The following is a 13,502-nucleotide window of genomic DNA, read 5'->3' on the forward strand; positions in this document are numbered from 1 at the left end:
GACCCTGGGCAGCTGTCATTTTGGCTGCCAGCTCAGGAAACATGTGATTAAGAGTAAAGGCCTTTGCTTACTTCTACTTTCTGTAGAACCATCTATTTAGTTTATTGCCTCAGATTTCACAAGGTGTTGAAGCTGAAATATTCTAAAACAAGGATTCCCAACTTTGGCTCCTCAGTTGCTGTTGGACTACAATGACCATCATCCCCAGCCACAAGGGCCTTTAGAGCAACCGCTGTTCCAAAACATGTAGTTATTTTGTTTTTACATGAAGGTTTTGCAGTATTCTGCACATGGGAAAGCAGTGCAGGAATGACTAACTGCATCAGTGACTGGTTTTCAGATGTCACTCACAAACTGAAGCTAGGTAAGGCCAGGGAAAGCAGAGCAAGGGCTAGTAATTTTTTTAAAAATTATTGTGCACAGGGGTGGTCCAAGGCATTTTGCTGCCTGAGGTGAAGATGTCCCCCGCCACACACCATCTGTAGGCAGGTGCTCAGCATTCTCAGGGTGTGCTGCCAAGGTAGTGCCATGATGGTCCATGCTCCTTAGGTCTCTTCACAACTGTTTTGAAAGACATTTGAAGAGATGGAAGGTCTGACCATGTATCTTCAATGCCTAGTCTAGTTTGACCTTGGAACTGAGTAGGGCACATTTAGCTGTTGCTCTGAACAACCTTTCCTACTGAAGGACGTGCATGCAGCATAACAACAACAAACAATAACAACAACAATAAAATAATGAACTTTATTTGTTAGCTGCTCCATAACAAATTGTTCTCTGGGCGGCTCACAACACAGCATTAAAACATCAAGTAAAAACATAACACATGAAATAACAACACACCAAAAAAATAGACAGTACAAAATACAATACAAAACAATTTAAAAACTGTTTTTAAGTCAGTTTTAAAAACTAAAATTAAAGACTTTAATTTAAAAGGCCTGAGTGAACAAAAAGGTCTTTACCTGGCATCTAAAAGAACAAAGTGATGAAGCCAGGTGAACCTCACTTGGAAGGCTATTCCATAGATGGGGTGCAACCACCAAAAAGGCCTTCTTCCTAATAGCCACCACCTCACCTCTTTTAGCAGGGGCCCTTGGAGCAGGGCCTCCAAAGAAGATCTTAAGGTCCGCATCGAGACGTATGGGGCAAGCTACTCTCTCATGTTACCCAGTCCCAAGCCATTTAGGGCTTTAAAGGTTAAAACCAGCACTTTGAATCGGGCCCAGAAATGGACTGGGAGCCAGTGCAGTTGATGAAGCACTGGTGTAATATGATCCAAACATCCAGTCCCAGTTAACAATCTTGCAGGCCTATTTTGTACCAGCTGCAGTTTCTGGTACATTTTCAAAGGCAGCCCCACGTACAATGCATTGCAATAATCTAAGCGAGAGGTTACTAAAGCATGAGTAACGGTGGCCAAACTATCTCTATCTAGGCAAACTCTCAGTTGGCATACCAGCCAGAGCTGATAAAAGGCCCCACCCAGGTTCAATCCCTGGCATCTCCAGCTAGGGTTGGGATAAGGCTCTTGTCTCAAATGTTGGAGAGACACTGCCAGTCAGAGTATACTGTACTGAGCTAGACGGACCAGTGAACTGACTTAGTAGAAGTATGTACCTAAGGACTTGTAAGGTTCAAAAGCTTGCAACTCAAAAGTTGGTTCCACAGTGTTACTATTATTCTTGGGAAATAACATGCATGCTGCCCATCTAGGGAAAATGCATGTGAAAACTAATGTCTGCATGCATATATATTGTAGCTGAATGAGGAAGTGTGTGTGCAAATAGGTGCCAAATCTCCAGTCCCTCTTTTTCATACAAACAGCTGATTGGGATCATGCCAGCGTGGTGTAGTGGTTAGAGTACTGGACTAGGACCGGGGAGACCTGAGTTCAAATCCCCATTCAACCATGAGACTAGCTGGGTGACTCTGGGCCAGTCACTTCTCTCTCAGCCTAACCTTGTTGTGAAAGAGAAACTTAAGTATGTAGTGTACCGCTCTGAGCTCCTTGGAGGAAGAGCAGGATATAAATGTAAAATAATAATAATAAATAATAATCATGGGGCTGGATTTAAGTTTTCCCTGGTCCCCAAACAGTTGCTTGTTGTGACTCCTGCTTTTCTAAGAGTGTTCTTTGTTTGCAGCTGGGTTGTTGCATATGCATATAGTTAGATCAAAGCCATTATCTATGCATTATTTTAATATAGCTCCAACCCAACAGCCCCATCTTGATGCACTATGAATGCTGAATGTACGGTATACAATGCTGTTGGAAGCTGTCTTTTAACTAATATTCCTCAGAAGGTACAAAAACACTTTCATAACACATGGCAGATTCTTCCCAAATAGATACAATAAGATCATGCTGTTTGGGAGGTTTTCAAATCATTAAAAGAATGCTTGATTTAATGTCACACCCAGTATATCTGTTGCATTGCAGATTTCAAAGTTGACTAATGTAAAAGTGTTTTCCCTCCCAGACATTTCAGTGCAATTAGCTCTTCTTCTGTGTTATTCCTATAATTTGTGCCAGTTGGTGTCACTTTAGTTCATGAAAACTTTAGTGAATCAAAACATCTCCATTTAAGAAGCTATGTTTCTTTTATGCAGAGTTGCATGGTAAAATGGCGTAATCATTAAACCAAACCCCATCAGGGCTTTGCATATGGTGTAGTATAGTTGAACATTAAATAATCCAGATAGTAAAAGTTGTAGGTCTGCTGCCTCTCTGTGGCAGGAATTTCTGCTAAGTACTGTTGCACAACTTCTGCATTTGTTCTTTCGTCAGTGGAATGCCTGTCTTTAAAAGTAGGAAATGTCAGCTGCTCTGGAGCACCTATCAGCGTCAAAAAATAATTGGCATCTTCTTCCAATGTTTCAAATTTACCGATGAAATCATAGTTGATAAGGCAAGGATAACAAAGTTTGCTAATCTGATCCCAATGTATGTCCATACCTACTGGCCTATGGGAATCTAACAGATACTGGATGAACTCTTCAAACTTCACTCCTGAGCCTGTTATCAATGCCTTTTTATTTGCATTAAGTCTGTATTTCTTAATAATTGCCTTTCCAAATATAGGGTGGTAGTAGCTGTTTGGATGTTCAAACTTATCTCTAAATGCAGACACTAATCTTTCCATGGGATCCCGTACAAAGATAAACTTAGTGTAGCTTTTTAAACGCATGTGTATCCCTTTTAAATCGTAACTGTCTAATTTCTTCAGATGCTTTCCATAGTGCACAGCATCATGGGTAATATTAGCAACAGACTCAGCATGGCCACTGAGTACCATTAGAACTCTTTTCCAGTTGGAACAGCCTGCCTTAGGGACTTCACAATACAAGAGTTTGTATTTGTCTTCTACATATATTCTAGACACCATGCGCAAAAGGTGAGTCCAGGGTCTGTTTTGACTAATGTATTTCTTACAGAAGTCATAAAGGGAAGATCTCCGTTTCTCCTGAATCTCATCTGTGGCTTTCCAGCGGTTGTCTTTGATGAAATTCTTGTGCAACGGTCGCATGGTTGGGGGCAAATTCACTTGCTTGAACTGTTTGAGAAGCAATTTTATCTTTTGTGACTCTTCTGATAATCCAGTAGTCAAGGATTCTGCTACCCCAAGAAAAGGAGCAGCATTTCCCTGGGAAGGCCCATTCTCAATAGAAGTCGTACTTGGTTTGTCAGTTTTCCGAGCTGTGATGCAGTTTTTGGGTGTTCCTGCAGGTTCTTCTATATAATAGAATCTGAAGTCCTGTTAAAGACAAAGACAAAGTTTAGCATGTGTCTATATATGGCTATATATACAGCTCTCCTTTTTAGACAGCAAAGAATAATTAAGGTATGCAAAATATTTAGTGACACATTGCTTTTCTCAGATGCAAGTTCTAGTGGCTGCCAGAAAGTCACTGTAACAAGAGTCAAGATTGTGTCATAGTTGGTGTAGGAGTGGGATGACCTAGGATTGATTTCTCACTCATCCATAAATCTTACTGGATAACTTTCGGCCAGTTATAATCTCTCAGCCTAACCTACTTCACAAGGCTGTTAGGAGGACAATATATGTGAGGGGAAGAATCACTGACATCAGTGTGATTGTGTGAATCCATACCAAGACAGGAATTCTAGATTCATCTTGGGCCTAACCCACATTAAACCTAGATTCAAACAATTGTGTGCCAGGGCAAAGTGTAAAACAGAAGTTCAGTGAGTGGAAGACACCTTCTGTATGCAAAATAACATCTTTGGATCCCACCCTTTGATTTACTTTTACTTTTCTTTGTTATTTTATTCCGGTAGTTTTTATATTTTGAGTTGCCTAGAGAACTTGGCATGGGCTACTGAGGTGGAATATAAATAAAACCATTGAAAAGAAAAAAACCAAGCACAAACTGATGGACTGCAGTCCACTAGTGGCCAGAAATCCATGGCTATACATGGCACCATTCTGATTGTGAATGTGCATAGATTAAAACCCTGAAATTCCTAACAGAAGAGCAGTGCTGAATTTGAGGATATATAGGTAATTTGTTAATACCAGTATTATGACAAATACGAATATGATAAATATTTATATACCGCTTTTCAACAAACATTCCCAAAGTGGTTTAGAGAGATAGATAGACAGAAAGATAGATAGAATGGTTCCCTGTCCCCAAAGGGTTCACAATGCAAAAAAAGGCAAAAAAGAAGAAAGAAAGAAAAGGGGGAAAAAGAAACATGAAGTCAGCAACAGCCACTGGAGGGATGCTGTCAGTTGCTGATCCTCTGCTAAATAAAGAGAAACACCACTTTAAAAGGTTCCTCTTGCGCAGTTAAAAAAAAAGAGGAAAGGTTGTGCCATCGTCACAGGTCGATTCCTGGTGACCACAGAGCCATGTGATTTTCTTGGCAGAACAGAGGAGTGGTTTACCATTGCCTTCTCCCTCACAGTATGAGATGATGCCTTTCAACACCTTCCTATATCGCTGCTGCCTTATATAGGAGTTTCACATATTTTGTTAGTAGGGGTTTAATCATATTTAGAATTATATGATAAGGGGGGAAAATCTGAAGTTAGCCTCCAATATAGCAAGATCACATTTATACATAGACAACCTTTTAACCATTTCAATAGGAGGAAGAGATAAGATACAAGAAGCCAGGAGATTTATATTGTCCAGGAACTGATTTAAATAAATGAGTCATCTAGGCCCTTGACCCAAGCTCAAAAGAATCCCTAAGGATGTTGGGGAAAGGTAACAGAAAGTGACCAGAGGACTTCTAATGCAGCTACCTGGGAAAGAGGATGCACTTGCAGCAGTAGATGCTGAGCTGCTGTGACAGGAGTGACTTTTTTTTTGCTAGAACAGGATCAGCTGAGCTTCCCGCAAGTGCCTCAGGTAGCTTTCCCCAGGTTCAACTGACAGACACAGCAGGAGCCCCTTGAAACAGCTCCCTGCTCAGCTTCCAGAGAGAAATCATCCGTCAAGAAGAAGGCAGCACTGATCAGATGTAGAGTGGAATGGAAAGATTCAAAGAGGACAGGAAATGGAAGCAGCAAGGGCAAGGCTACATCATGTAAAACTATTCTTTTGTTATTTGGCTTTACAATCTCCACCCTTGACATTCCTGCAATGGGCACATAATTAATAATTACACTATGTGTAGTGGTAGATGGTTCTCAAGTAATAATGGAAAGCAAGAGGGCACCACCCTTCACAAGCGGCTGATAAGTTCATGAACTTTTCACAGAAGATACAGTCCCAGTGGGGGGAGCAGAGAGAGAGAGAGAGAAGAACAAGGATATTCATTTGGAGGCAGACTGTGTAAGTGCATTGTTTTATAGACTACTTATGAGCAGGAGCCAAGCGAAAAGGTTAAAGCTCAAAGCAGTAGCAGCCCAACCCCAGGCACATAGGCTGCTCATTTGCCCAGGTTGGGGAACCAGACAAATGAGCAGCCCATGTACCTGGGTTTAACAGGACAGCAAAGGAGGCGAGGCAGAATGAGGCAGTCAGGGCAGGAGAGTCTGAGGGAGCTGAATTTGTGGCTCAATGATTGTCCCTGCAGCCCTTCCTAGGTGGCCTACGACTGGCTCAAAGAGCAGTTTGGCTTCTAACTTACACCAAATGCAGGCAAGATGTATTGGACCTTATTTTTGTGACTTCTGTATAAGTAAAAAAACTGTAGACTTTGGACTAGCGACTGGATTCCTCACACATTAGAACAACATATGAAGCCATCTTATACGGGTCAAAAAAAACCTGCCATCTGGCTCAATATTGTCTACATTGACTGGCAGTGGCTCTCCAAGGTTTCAAACAGAGATGTCTCCCAGCCCTGCCCGGAGATGCCAAAAACTGAACCCAGGACCTTCTGCATACAATCCACTGAGATATTACCCTTCCCCATTTGCACACCATGTTTACTGTGCTAAGCAAGGATGTTTTAATCCCCAGCGTCTTCCCCACTGAATGTATCAGAAGTAACATTCGAGGAAGCAGCCTCTCTGCATGCATTTTTCTTGCATTCTCATCTTTCTTTACTCCCAAAGTGGCTCAGAAAAGCGATTCTGTCCTCACTGCAATATTGTGAGGAAGGTTAGGCTGAGACACAGGAAAAGAAATGTGCCTGGACAGTCCTGGTTTTTACATACTGATGCCTGCCTCTTACAGCAGTCTCTTTGGAGCAGCTGTCATGCAGAGACCATGCCATGTGGCTTCTGTACATATGAAATGTGAAGAGTTGCCTTTGTGAGCTTATGAACAAGGCCATCTTTGATAGACAGACTTCCCTGTTACAGAGGGAATCACAGTGACCTGCACATGACTCAACGATAGTCTTGATGCTGCTAAGAATATCAAATCATTCCTTTTTAATGCCTTCTTTTCCTTCGTTTTCAAATGGCTAAGAATATCAAATAATTCCTTTTTAATGGCTTCATTTCCTTTATTTTCAAATAAAGGTTATAATCTCAGGTGACAGTCAAGAGATGATAGTCTCCAGATCTGGATTATGTAATGAAAGCCAGGTAGGGCAAGGCAGTCAGTCAACTGGGGCTTGGTTAGGGAAGCTGTACAAGAGGCTTCTTTTACAGTACTCTGTATGTACTGTACTCTGTAAAAGAGTACATCCAAACTTGATGTACTTTATTTTGCTTGAAGTCCAAAAATAGGTTAAAAGCCTGATGAAAATAGGTTGCTTAGAATCAGTTTAGTCCAGGGAAAGAAGAACAGTAGTTTGCAAATGAAGCCCAAGTAATAGGTGACTAAAAGGCCAAACTATATGTGACATGGGAGATCCCTGATTAGACTTTTTGGGTGGGGTGGGAGGACACACTCAAAAGCAGCCCAGGGCTGTGTGCAAGGTGGGGGAAGAACTGAAATTTAGTGGTGGTGCTCCAGGAGTGGTGGAGTTTAAATGCTTCTCTGCACGCAATTTTATTGGTTACAATTCCAATCTAAAGCTACTATCAGCCCCATGGTGGGGACAGGAAGAGAGGTACCTAAAGAAAAAGAGGAAGTGTCCAGACAGAAAGGCTTGACTAGGCTGGAAAAGGTACCACTTCCTTTTAGCTTCTGATTTGTTCATATTAGACTGTATAAAATCATGTGTGTTAATGAAATGAGACAGTTTGCACAATTCAGTTCGGCAAGCTGATTTGTGTAGGCAGTAACTTGGATAAAGGAAATTAATTTCTAATTTCATTTGCCAATTCTTGTTAAACTGGTAATTAGTTCCCCCATTTGTCTTTCCTCTTACAGTCAAAATATTATGGGTTTTTTCTTAACAAGCTGAGCATTATGATGGCTGAGGTCATTTTTGCCAGCCTAGCAGTACTTCTACATTCCATGGCAAACGTCTACTGTAAATTTTGTCACCTGCTGGCCAACTTATTTCAATGCATGAATTTCTTGGCCCCAATCCAGAGAGAGTTAGCTGTGCTCAGGTCCCAATGAAATGTTAGAATAACTCAAGTACCATATATTTCAATGGAGTCTTAATCACAACCAGCTTTTTCTGGATAAGGACCATTGTGTTTGTCTAGACAGCAGAACTAAGTTCCAAACCAGCTACAAAGAAAGGTGAAAAACCAAGTCACTTCACTGGCTCCAGTGAGAGTCCTTAGGGTATATATACATTTTTATTATAATCAATATTCCACAATGGAAATGAACTAATTGCAAGTCTGAAATAATAAGTACAATACAAGAAATTCTATTCTTGTGAGAAACAACTACATTTTTGTTTATCTGAATTCCACTTGAAATCTTTTCCACTTTTGCAAAATGTTTAAGGAACTGGTCTAACCAAGACAAAAAATCTTGCTTTTTAAAATGTAGAAGATATAAAGGCTGTTCTCTCACAAGGAGCCTGACACAGGCTAGGGTAGCCCAGTCTGGATTAGGCTGCTTGTCTAGAGTGCCGGGATTGCTCCTGATCCTAGCACTCCCATCTAGCCCAACCCTACTCCAAAGCCATGGTAAGGGTGTGAATGCTTCACACAACCCAAGCATACACAGTTGGGCACCTAGACCATCCCACTCCCGGGGGAATCCCTCAATGCACTGTGGAGCATGGCGCATTGTGGAATTCCTGGAGACGGGTACAATGAGTCCTGGCCTCCAGCAATCCACACTGCAAGGAGCAGTACGGATTATGGGGGTGCGCATCAGCAGAGAATGTCAACATTCGTCTGGGGGAAAGGTAGTTCCATTCCTGTCTCTCCCCCACCCCGGCTCTGCCACCAGCTATTTTGGTCATGTGCACAACCTCATTGTTTCATATGTACATTCTGGCTTATCAGGAGACCTGTGACAATAAACCAATAAATATTTGCCTGTATATTTATTAAGAACAAATAAATATAATAAAACAATAAATAAAAACATAAGAACACAAGAACAGCCCTGCTAGATCAGGCACAAGGCCCATCTAGTCCAGCATCCTGTTTCACACAGTGGCCCACCAGGTGCCTCTGGGGAGCCCACAGGCAAGAGGTATGTGCATGCCCTCTCTCCTGCTGTTGCTCCCCTGCAACTGGTATTGAGAGGAACCGTGCCTCTGAGGCTGGAGGTGGCCCACAGCCACCAGACTAGTAGCCATTGATAGACCTGTCCTCCATGAATCTGTCTAAGCTCCTTTTAAAGCCAGCCAAGCTGGTGGCCAACACCACATCCGATGGCAAAGAATTCCATAGATTAATTATGCGCTGTGTGAAAAAGTACTTCCTCTTGTCGGTCCTAAATTTCCTGACCTTCCATTTCATGGGGTGACCCAAAGTTCTAGTGTTGTGAGAGAGGGAGAAAAATTTCTCTCTGTCCACCCTTTCCATTCCATCCATAATTTTATACACCTCAATCATGTCTCCCCTTAGTTGCCTCTTTTCCAAACTAAAGAGCCCCAGATGCTGTAGTCTAGTCTCATAAGGAAGGTGCTCTGATCATTTTGGTTCCCCTTTTCTGCACCTTTTCCTGTTCTACAATATCCTTCTTAAGATACAATGACCAAAGCTGTATGCAGCACTCCTGATGTGGCCGCAACATAGATTTGTATAAAGGCATTATAATATTAGCATTTTTATTTTCAATCCCCTTCCTAATGATTCCTAGCATGGAATTAGCCTTTTTCACAGCTGCTGCGCACTGAGATGACACTTCCAATGAGCAGTCCACCAGGACCTCATCTCTCCTGGTCTGTCACTGACAACTCAGATCCCATCAGCGTATATGTGAAGATGGGTTTTTTTGCCCCAATGCACATCGCTTTACACTTGCTTACACCGAACCACTCCCCTAGTTTGGAGAGATCTTTTTGGAATTCCTCACAATCCGTTGTGGATTTCATTACCTTAAATCGTTTAGTGTCATCTGCAAATTTGGCCACTTTGCTGATTACCCCAACTTCTAGATCATTTATGAACAAGTTAAAGAGGACTGCTCCCAGTACCGATCTCTGGGGGAACCCCACTTCCTAGGGAAATATAAATATTTATAAAGGCAAGTACAAATATTTGCCTTTATACTTGCCCTTATATTTACCTTATTAGTTTAATAAGAATTTTCAAATTCAAATAAATAAATAAATAAGAATTTGAGGGATGAGTTAGATCTTCCTGTGCTGGATGGGGTGTCCCCCAGAAGGCACAGGCATGCAGCTTGGGAGTGCTCTTGGATCTAGGCCTCACCCTGGTATCTCAGGTGGAGCCTATGGCCAGGAGTGCTTTCCATCAACTTTGGCTGACTTGACAGTTGCATCCATTCCTTGAAGAGAACGATCTCAAAACAGTGGTGCATCAGCTGGTAACCTCCTGGCTTGACTACTGCAATGCGCTCTACGTGGGGCTGCCTTTGTATGTAGTTCGGAAACTTCAGTTAGTTCAAAATGTGGCAGCCAGAATGGTCTCTGGGGTAACCCAGAGAGACCATATTATGCCTGTTTTAAAACTGTTGCACTGGCTGCTGATAGGTTTCCAGGTAAAATACAAAATGCTAGTTATTACCTTTAAAGCCCTGAACTGCTTGTAATAAATAAATAAATAAATAAATTTTATTGCACTTATACACCACCCTATACAAAAAGTCCCTGGGCAGTTCACAATATAAAAACCATTAAAATATTAACATGTTCACTTAATTACCTTGGACACAAGCTGTTAAGGGCTTTATGGTTAATAACCATGACTTTGTATTTCACTCAGAAACTTATTGGCAGCCAGTGTAGTTCTTTCAAAATGGGTGTAATATGATCTCTTTGGGAAGCCCTGGAGACCCAGCTGCTGTATTCTGTACTAGGGATGTGCATGGAAATCTTCGGCGCCGGCGGGGGTAGCGCTTTAAGGGTGGGGGAGGGTGTACTCACCCCTCCCGCCGCATTTCCCCCGCCGGCGCGTTGGTTTTTTTAAGCCCCTCGGGGCGGCAGCATTCCTCCCTGCCACCCCGTTTCCCCCGTCGGCTGGAAGTGGCTAGTGCGTGTGCGCCTGTGCATGCGCATGATGGGCGCACACGCACTCACCACTTCCGGCCGATGGGGAAAACCGGGCGGCGGGGAGGAACGCTTCTGTCCCGAGGGGCTTAAAAAAACCAACGTACCGGTGGGGGAAATGCGGCGGGAGGGGTGAGTACACCCTCCCCTGCCCTTAAAGCGCTACCCCCACCGGCACCGAAACCGCCCCCAGCGCTGAAACGTTTCGGAGGCCTTCATAATGGCCTCCGAAACGTTTCAGGCACATGCATATTCTGTACTAACTGCAGTTTCCGAACTACGTACGAAGGAAGCCCAATGTAAAGTGCATTGCAGCAGTCAAGCCTGGATGTTGCCAGCATATGCACCACTGCTGTGTGACAAGCCTGGATGTTATAGAGCATACACACAATTGAAATTATATTGAAGAATCCAACTTCTTGAATAGTTCTTTTCCTAAAATACTTTAAGCACAGTCTGTACATCTCATGATATATGCTGATAAAATACACAGAATGGCTTAAATACCTGATTAATTATCTGCTGTTGTAGTTTTTCTTCAGACACTGAAAGAGAAAACATATTCCCAATTATTAAAAATAAATTAAAAATAATCAGTATTACTATATTTTAATGAACTAATAACATATTTAAAACAGTCTACAAAGAAGACAGCACAAAGTATGACAGTATGCAGAAACATCCAAAATTACAGTGATCTTTTATCATAATTAGTTAAGAATCCACACTGAACACATCATACTAGTGTTTCCATGCACTAGTTAGTATATTGGCTCCAGATACCAAGATTACAAGTGATAGCAAAGTCCCAAAAATATCAACTGAACAATTGTTAGAAGATTGGTTTAGCCTCATGGTTAAATTTTTCTCCAAACAATTTTTGTTCACCATTTTGACCCTTGTCCTTTACAGATACCTTTAAAAAACTCTTACCTGGGAATTAAATTATATTAGCTTATTAAATGCAAAGAATAATGAGTTGAATAGAAACATGCAACACGGATTACCAAGAGCACGTAACATTTTATAACACAAGGAGGCTGTTTTCATGAGCAGCCAAGCCCAGGCTTAGGCAGGCAAACCTGGGCTTTGCTGCCTGTGAGAACCACTGGGATCCATGAGAATCCTGGTAGTGCCTCGACACCAAACCCTGTGCTGAAGCCCAGCTCTTAGTTGAGGTTAAGACCTGGTTGCTGGGATCATGTGTCAGTGCGAGCTGCTTGCAGCTCATGCTGACACAGGTGGGCACCTAGAGCACCCGTCTCCTGGGGGAATCCCTCCCAGTGCACTGTGCTCGCTGCACTGTGGGATACCCGGAGAATGGGACAATGAGTCCCATCCTTGGAGCGATCCATGCTGCTTCATGCTTCTTTGCACTGTATGGAGCAGCAGGGATTGTGTGGTAGCATGTAGGGGAGTGCACGGAACTGGTTGGTCCGGTTCAAGTCCGGACCCAGGCCAGGCCAGTTCAGTCCGGCAACCCCTCGAACCCCACTCAGTTCGGTCTGGGGGAGTTCATGAACATTTTGTTGGAGGTGGCAGGGTGTGTTTCCGCAGAGGTTCCCGCTCCCCCTGCTGGCCTCTCTTATTGCCACCATCAGCTGTTCGGACTGTTCGGGCCTTCCCCCTCCAGTGTGATGGCCATTTTGAAGGCCGCCGCACCTGCACAATTGGCCTCTGTGTGGCCTAGGTCATACAGAGGCCAATTGCACAGGCGCGGTTACCTCCAAAATGACCGCTATGCCAGATGGCCGGTGGCAGCAATAAGAGAGGCGGGGGGAGGGGGAACCTCCACGGAACCCCCCCCCCCGGCTGCCTCTAACAAGTCCCCCAAAAGCGGTAAGTAAAAAATATTTTTTGATTTTTTTTTTTTAAAAAACCTCAACCCCCCTCCCCTGCCCTGAACAGTCAGGGGGTGTTCGGTCCAGGGTCACACCGAACAGGGGATGGTTCAGTTCTACCCTGAATGGCATCAAACCTGTTTGCACATCCCTAGTAACATGCTCTTTGCTCCCACCAGGCAAAAAATGATCATCTGGGGGCAAGGCTTCACAAACCTTGCCTTCCCCCCAGATGATCACCCAGAATTTCTAATACCAGTCACAGCATGTGATCAGTAATTACACCTTAACTATTCCATCCCCTTTTAGCAGAGGATGCTCAAAATACAGAGAAAAGAACTATCCAACTTTGCTTCTGCCTTTGCAGTCAGAAGGCATTACATGTAAGATTCATTACTTCCAGCCATATATGTTCCTCCGTGGTGTTCTAGGATATTTTCTAAGCCGCTCTTTTGCAGGCCTGCTGCCTTGGGAAACTTATTGGCAGACGTTGTGACAACATGGTCACACTCTACAATAATTGTCTAGGGCTGCAATCTTGAAAATTGCATATTTAAACATGTGATTAAATACTACAGAAAGAAATGGGACTTGCACGTGCACCAAGTTGCACACGATTGCAGCTATTCTTAGTAATACCCAATTTCACAAATACAACATTCTATAAAAGAAAATGTCAGCACTCCATTAGA

At 42.9% G+C, this 13,502-nt stretch overlaps 1 protein-coding gene across 3 annotated transcripts in view; it reads right to left on the reverse strand.

The window, feature by feature from the left end:
• Positions 1–730: 730 nt before the first annotated feature.
• The window catches only part of CHST9 (carbohydrate sulfotransferase 9), a 107,032-nt gene continuing 94,260 nt past the window's right edge, over positions 731–13,502 (reverse strand). For all 3 annotated transcript variants that reach the window (XM_053242704.1, XM_053242706.1, XM_053242707.1), the window contains exons 3-4: positions 11,477–11,514; positions 731–3,758 (exon numbers count right to left, since the gene is read on the reverse strand). In XM_053242704.1, the coding sequence (XP_053098679.1) occupies positions 2,655–3,758; positions 11,477–11,514 (1,142 nt within the window). In that variant the 3' untranslated portion in view covers positions 731–2,654. The remainder of the gene's footprint in view (positions 3,759–11,476; positions 11,515–13,502) is intronic.

The sequence above is a fragment of the Hemicordylus capensis genome, chromosome 4 (genome assembly GCF_027244095.1).
Source record: "Hemicordylus capensis ecotype Gifberg chromosome 4, rHemCap1.1.pri, whole genome shotgun sequence".
NCBI lineage: Eukaryota > Metazoa > Chordata > Lepidosauria > Squamata > Cordylidae > Hemicordylus > Hemicordylus capensis.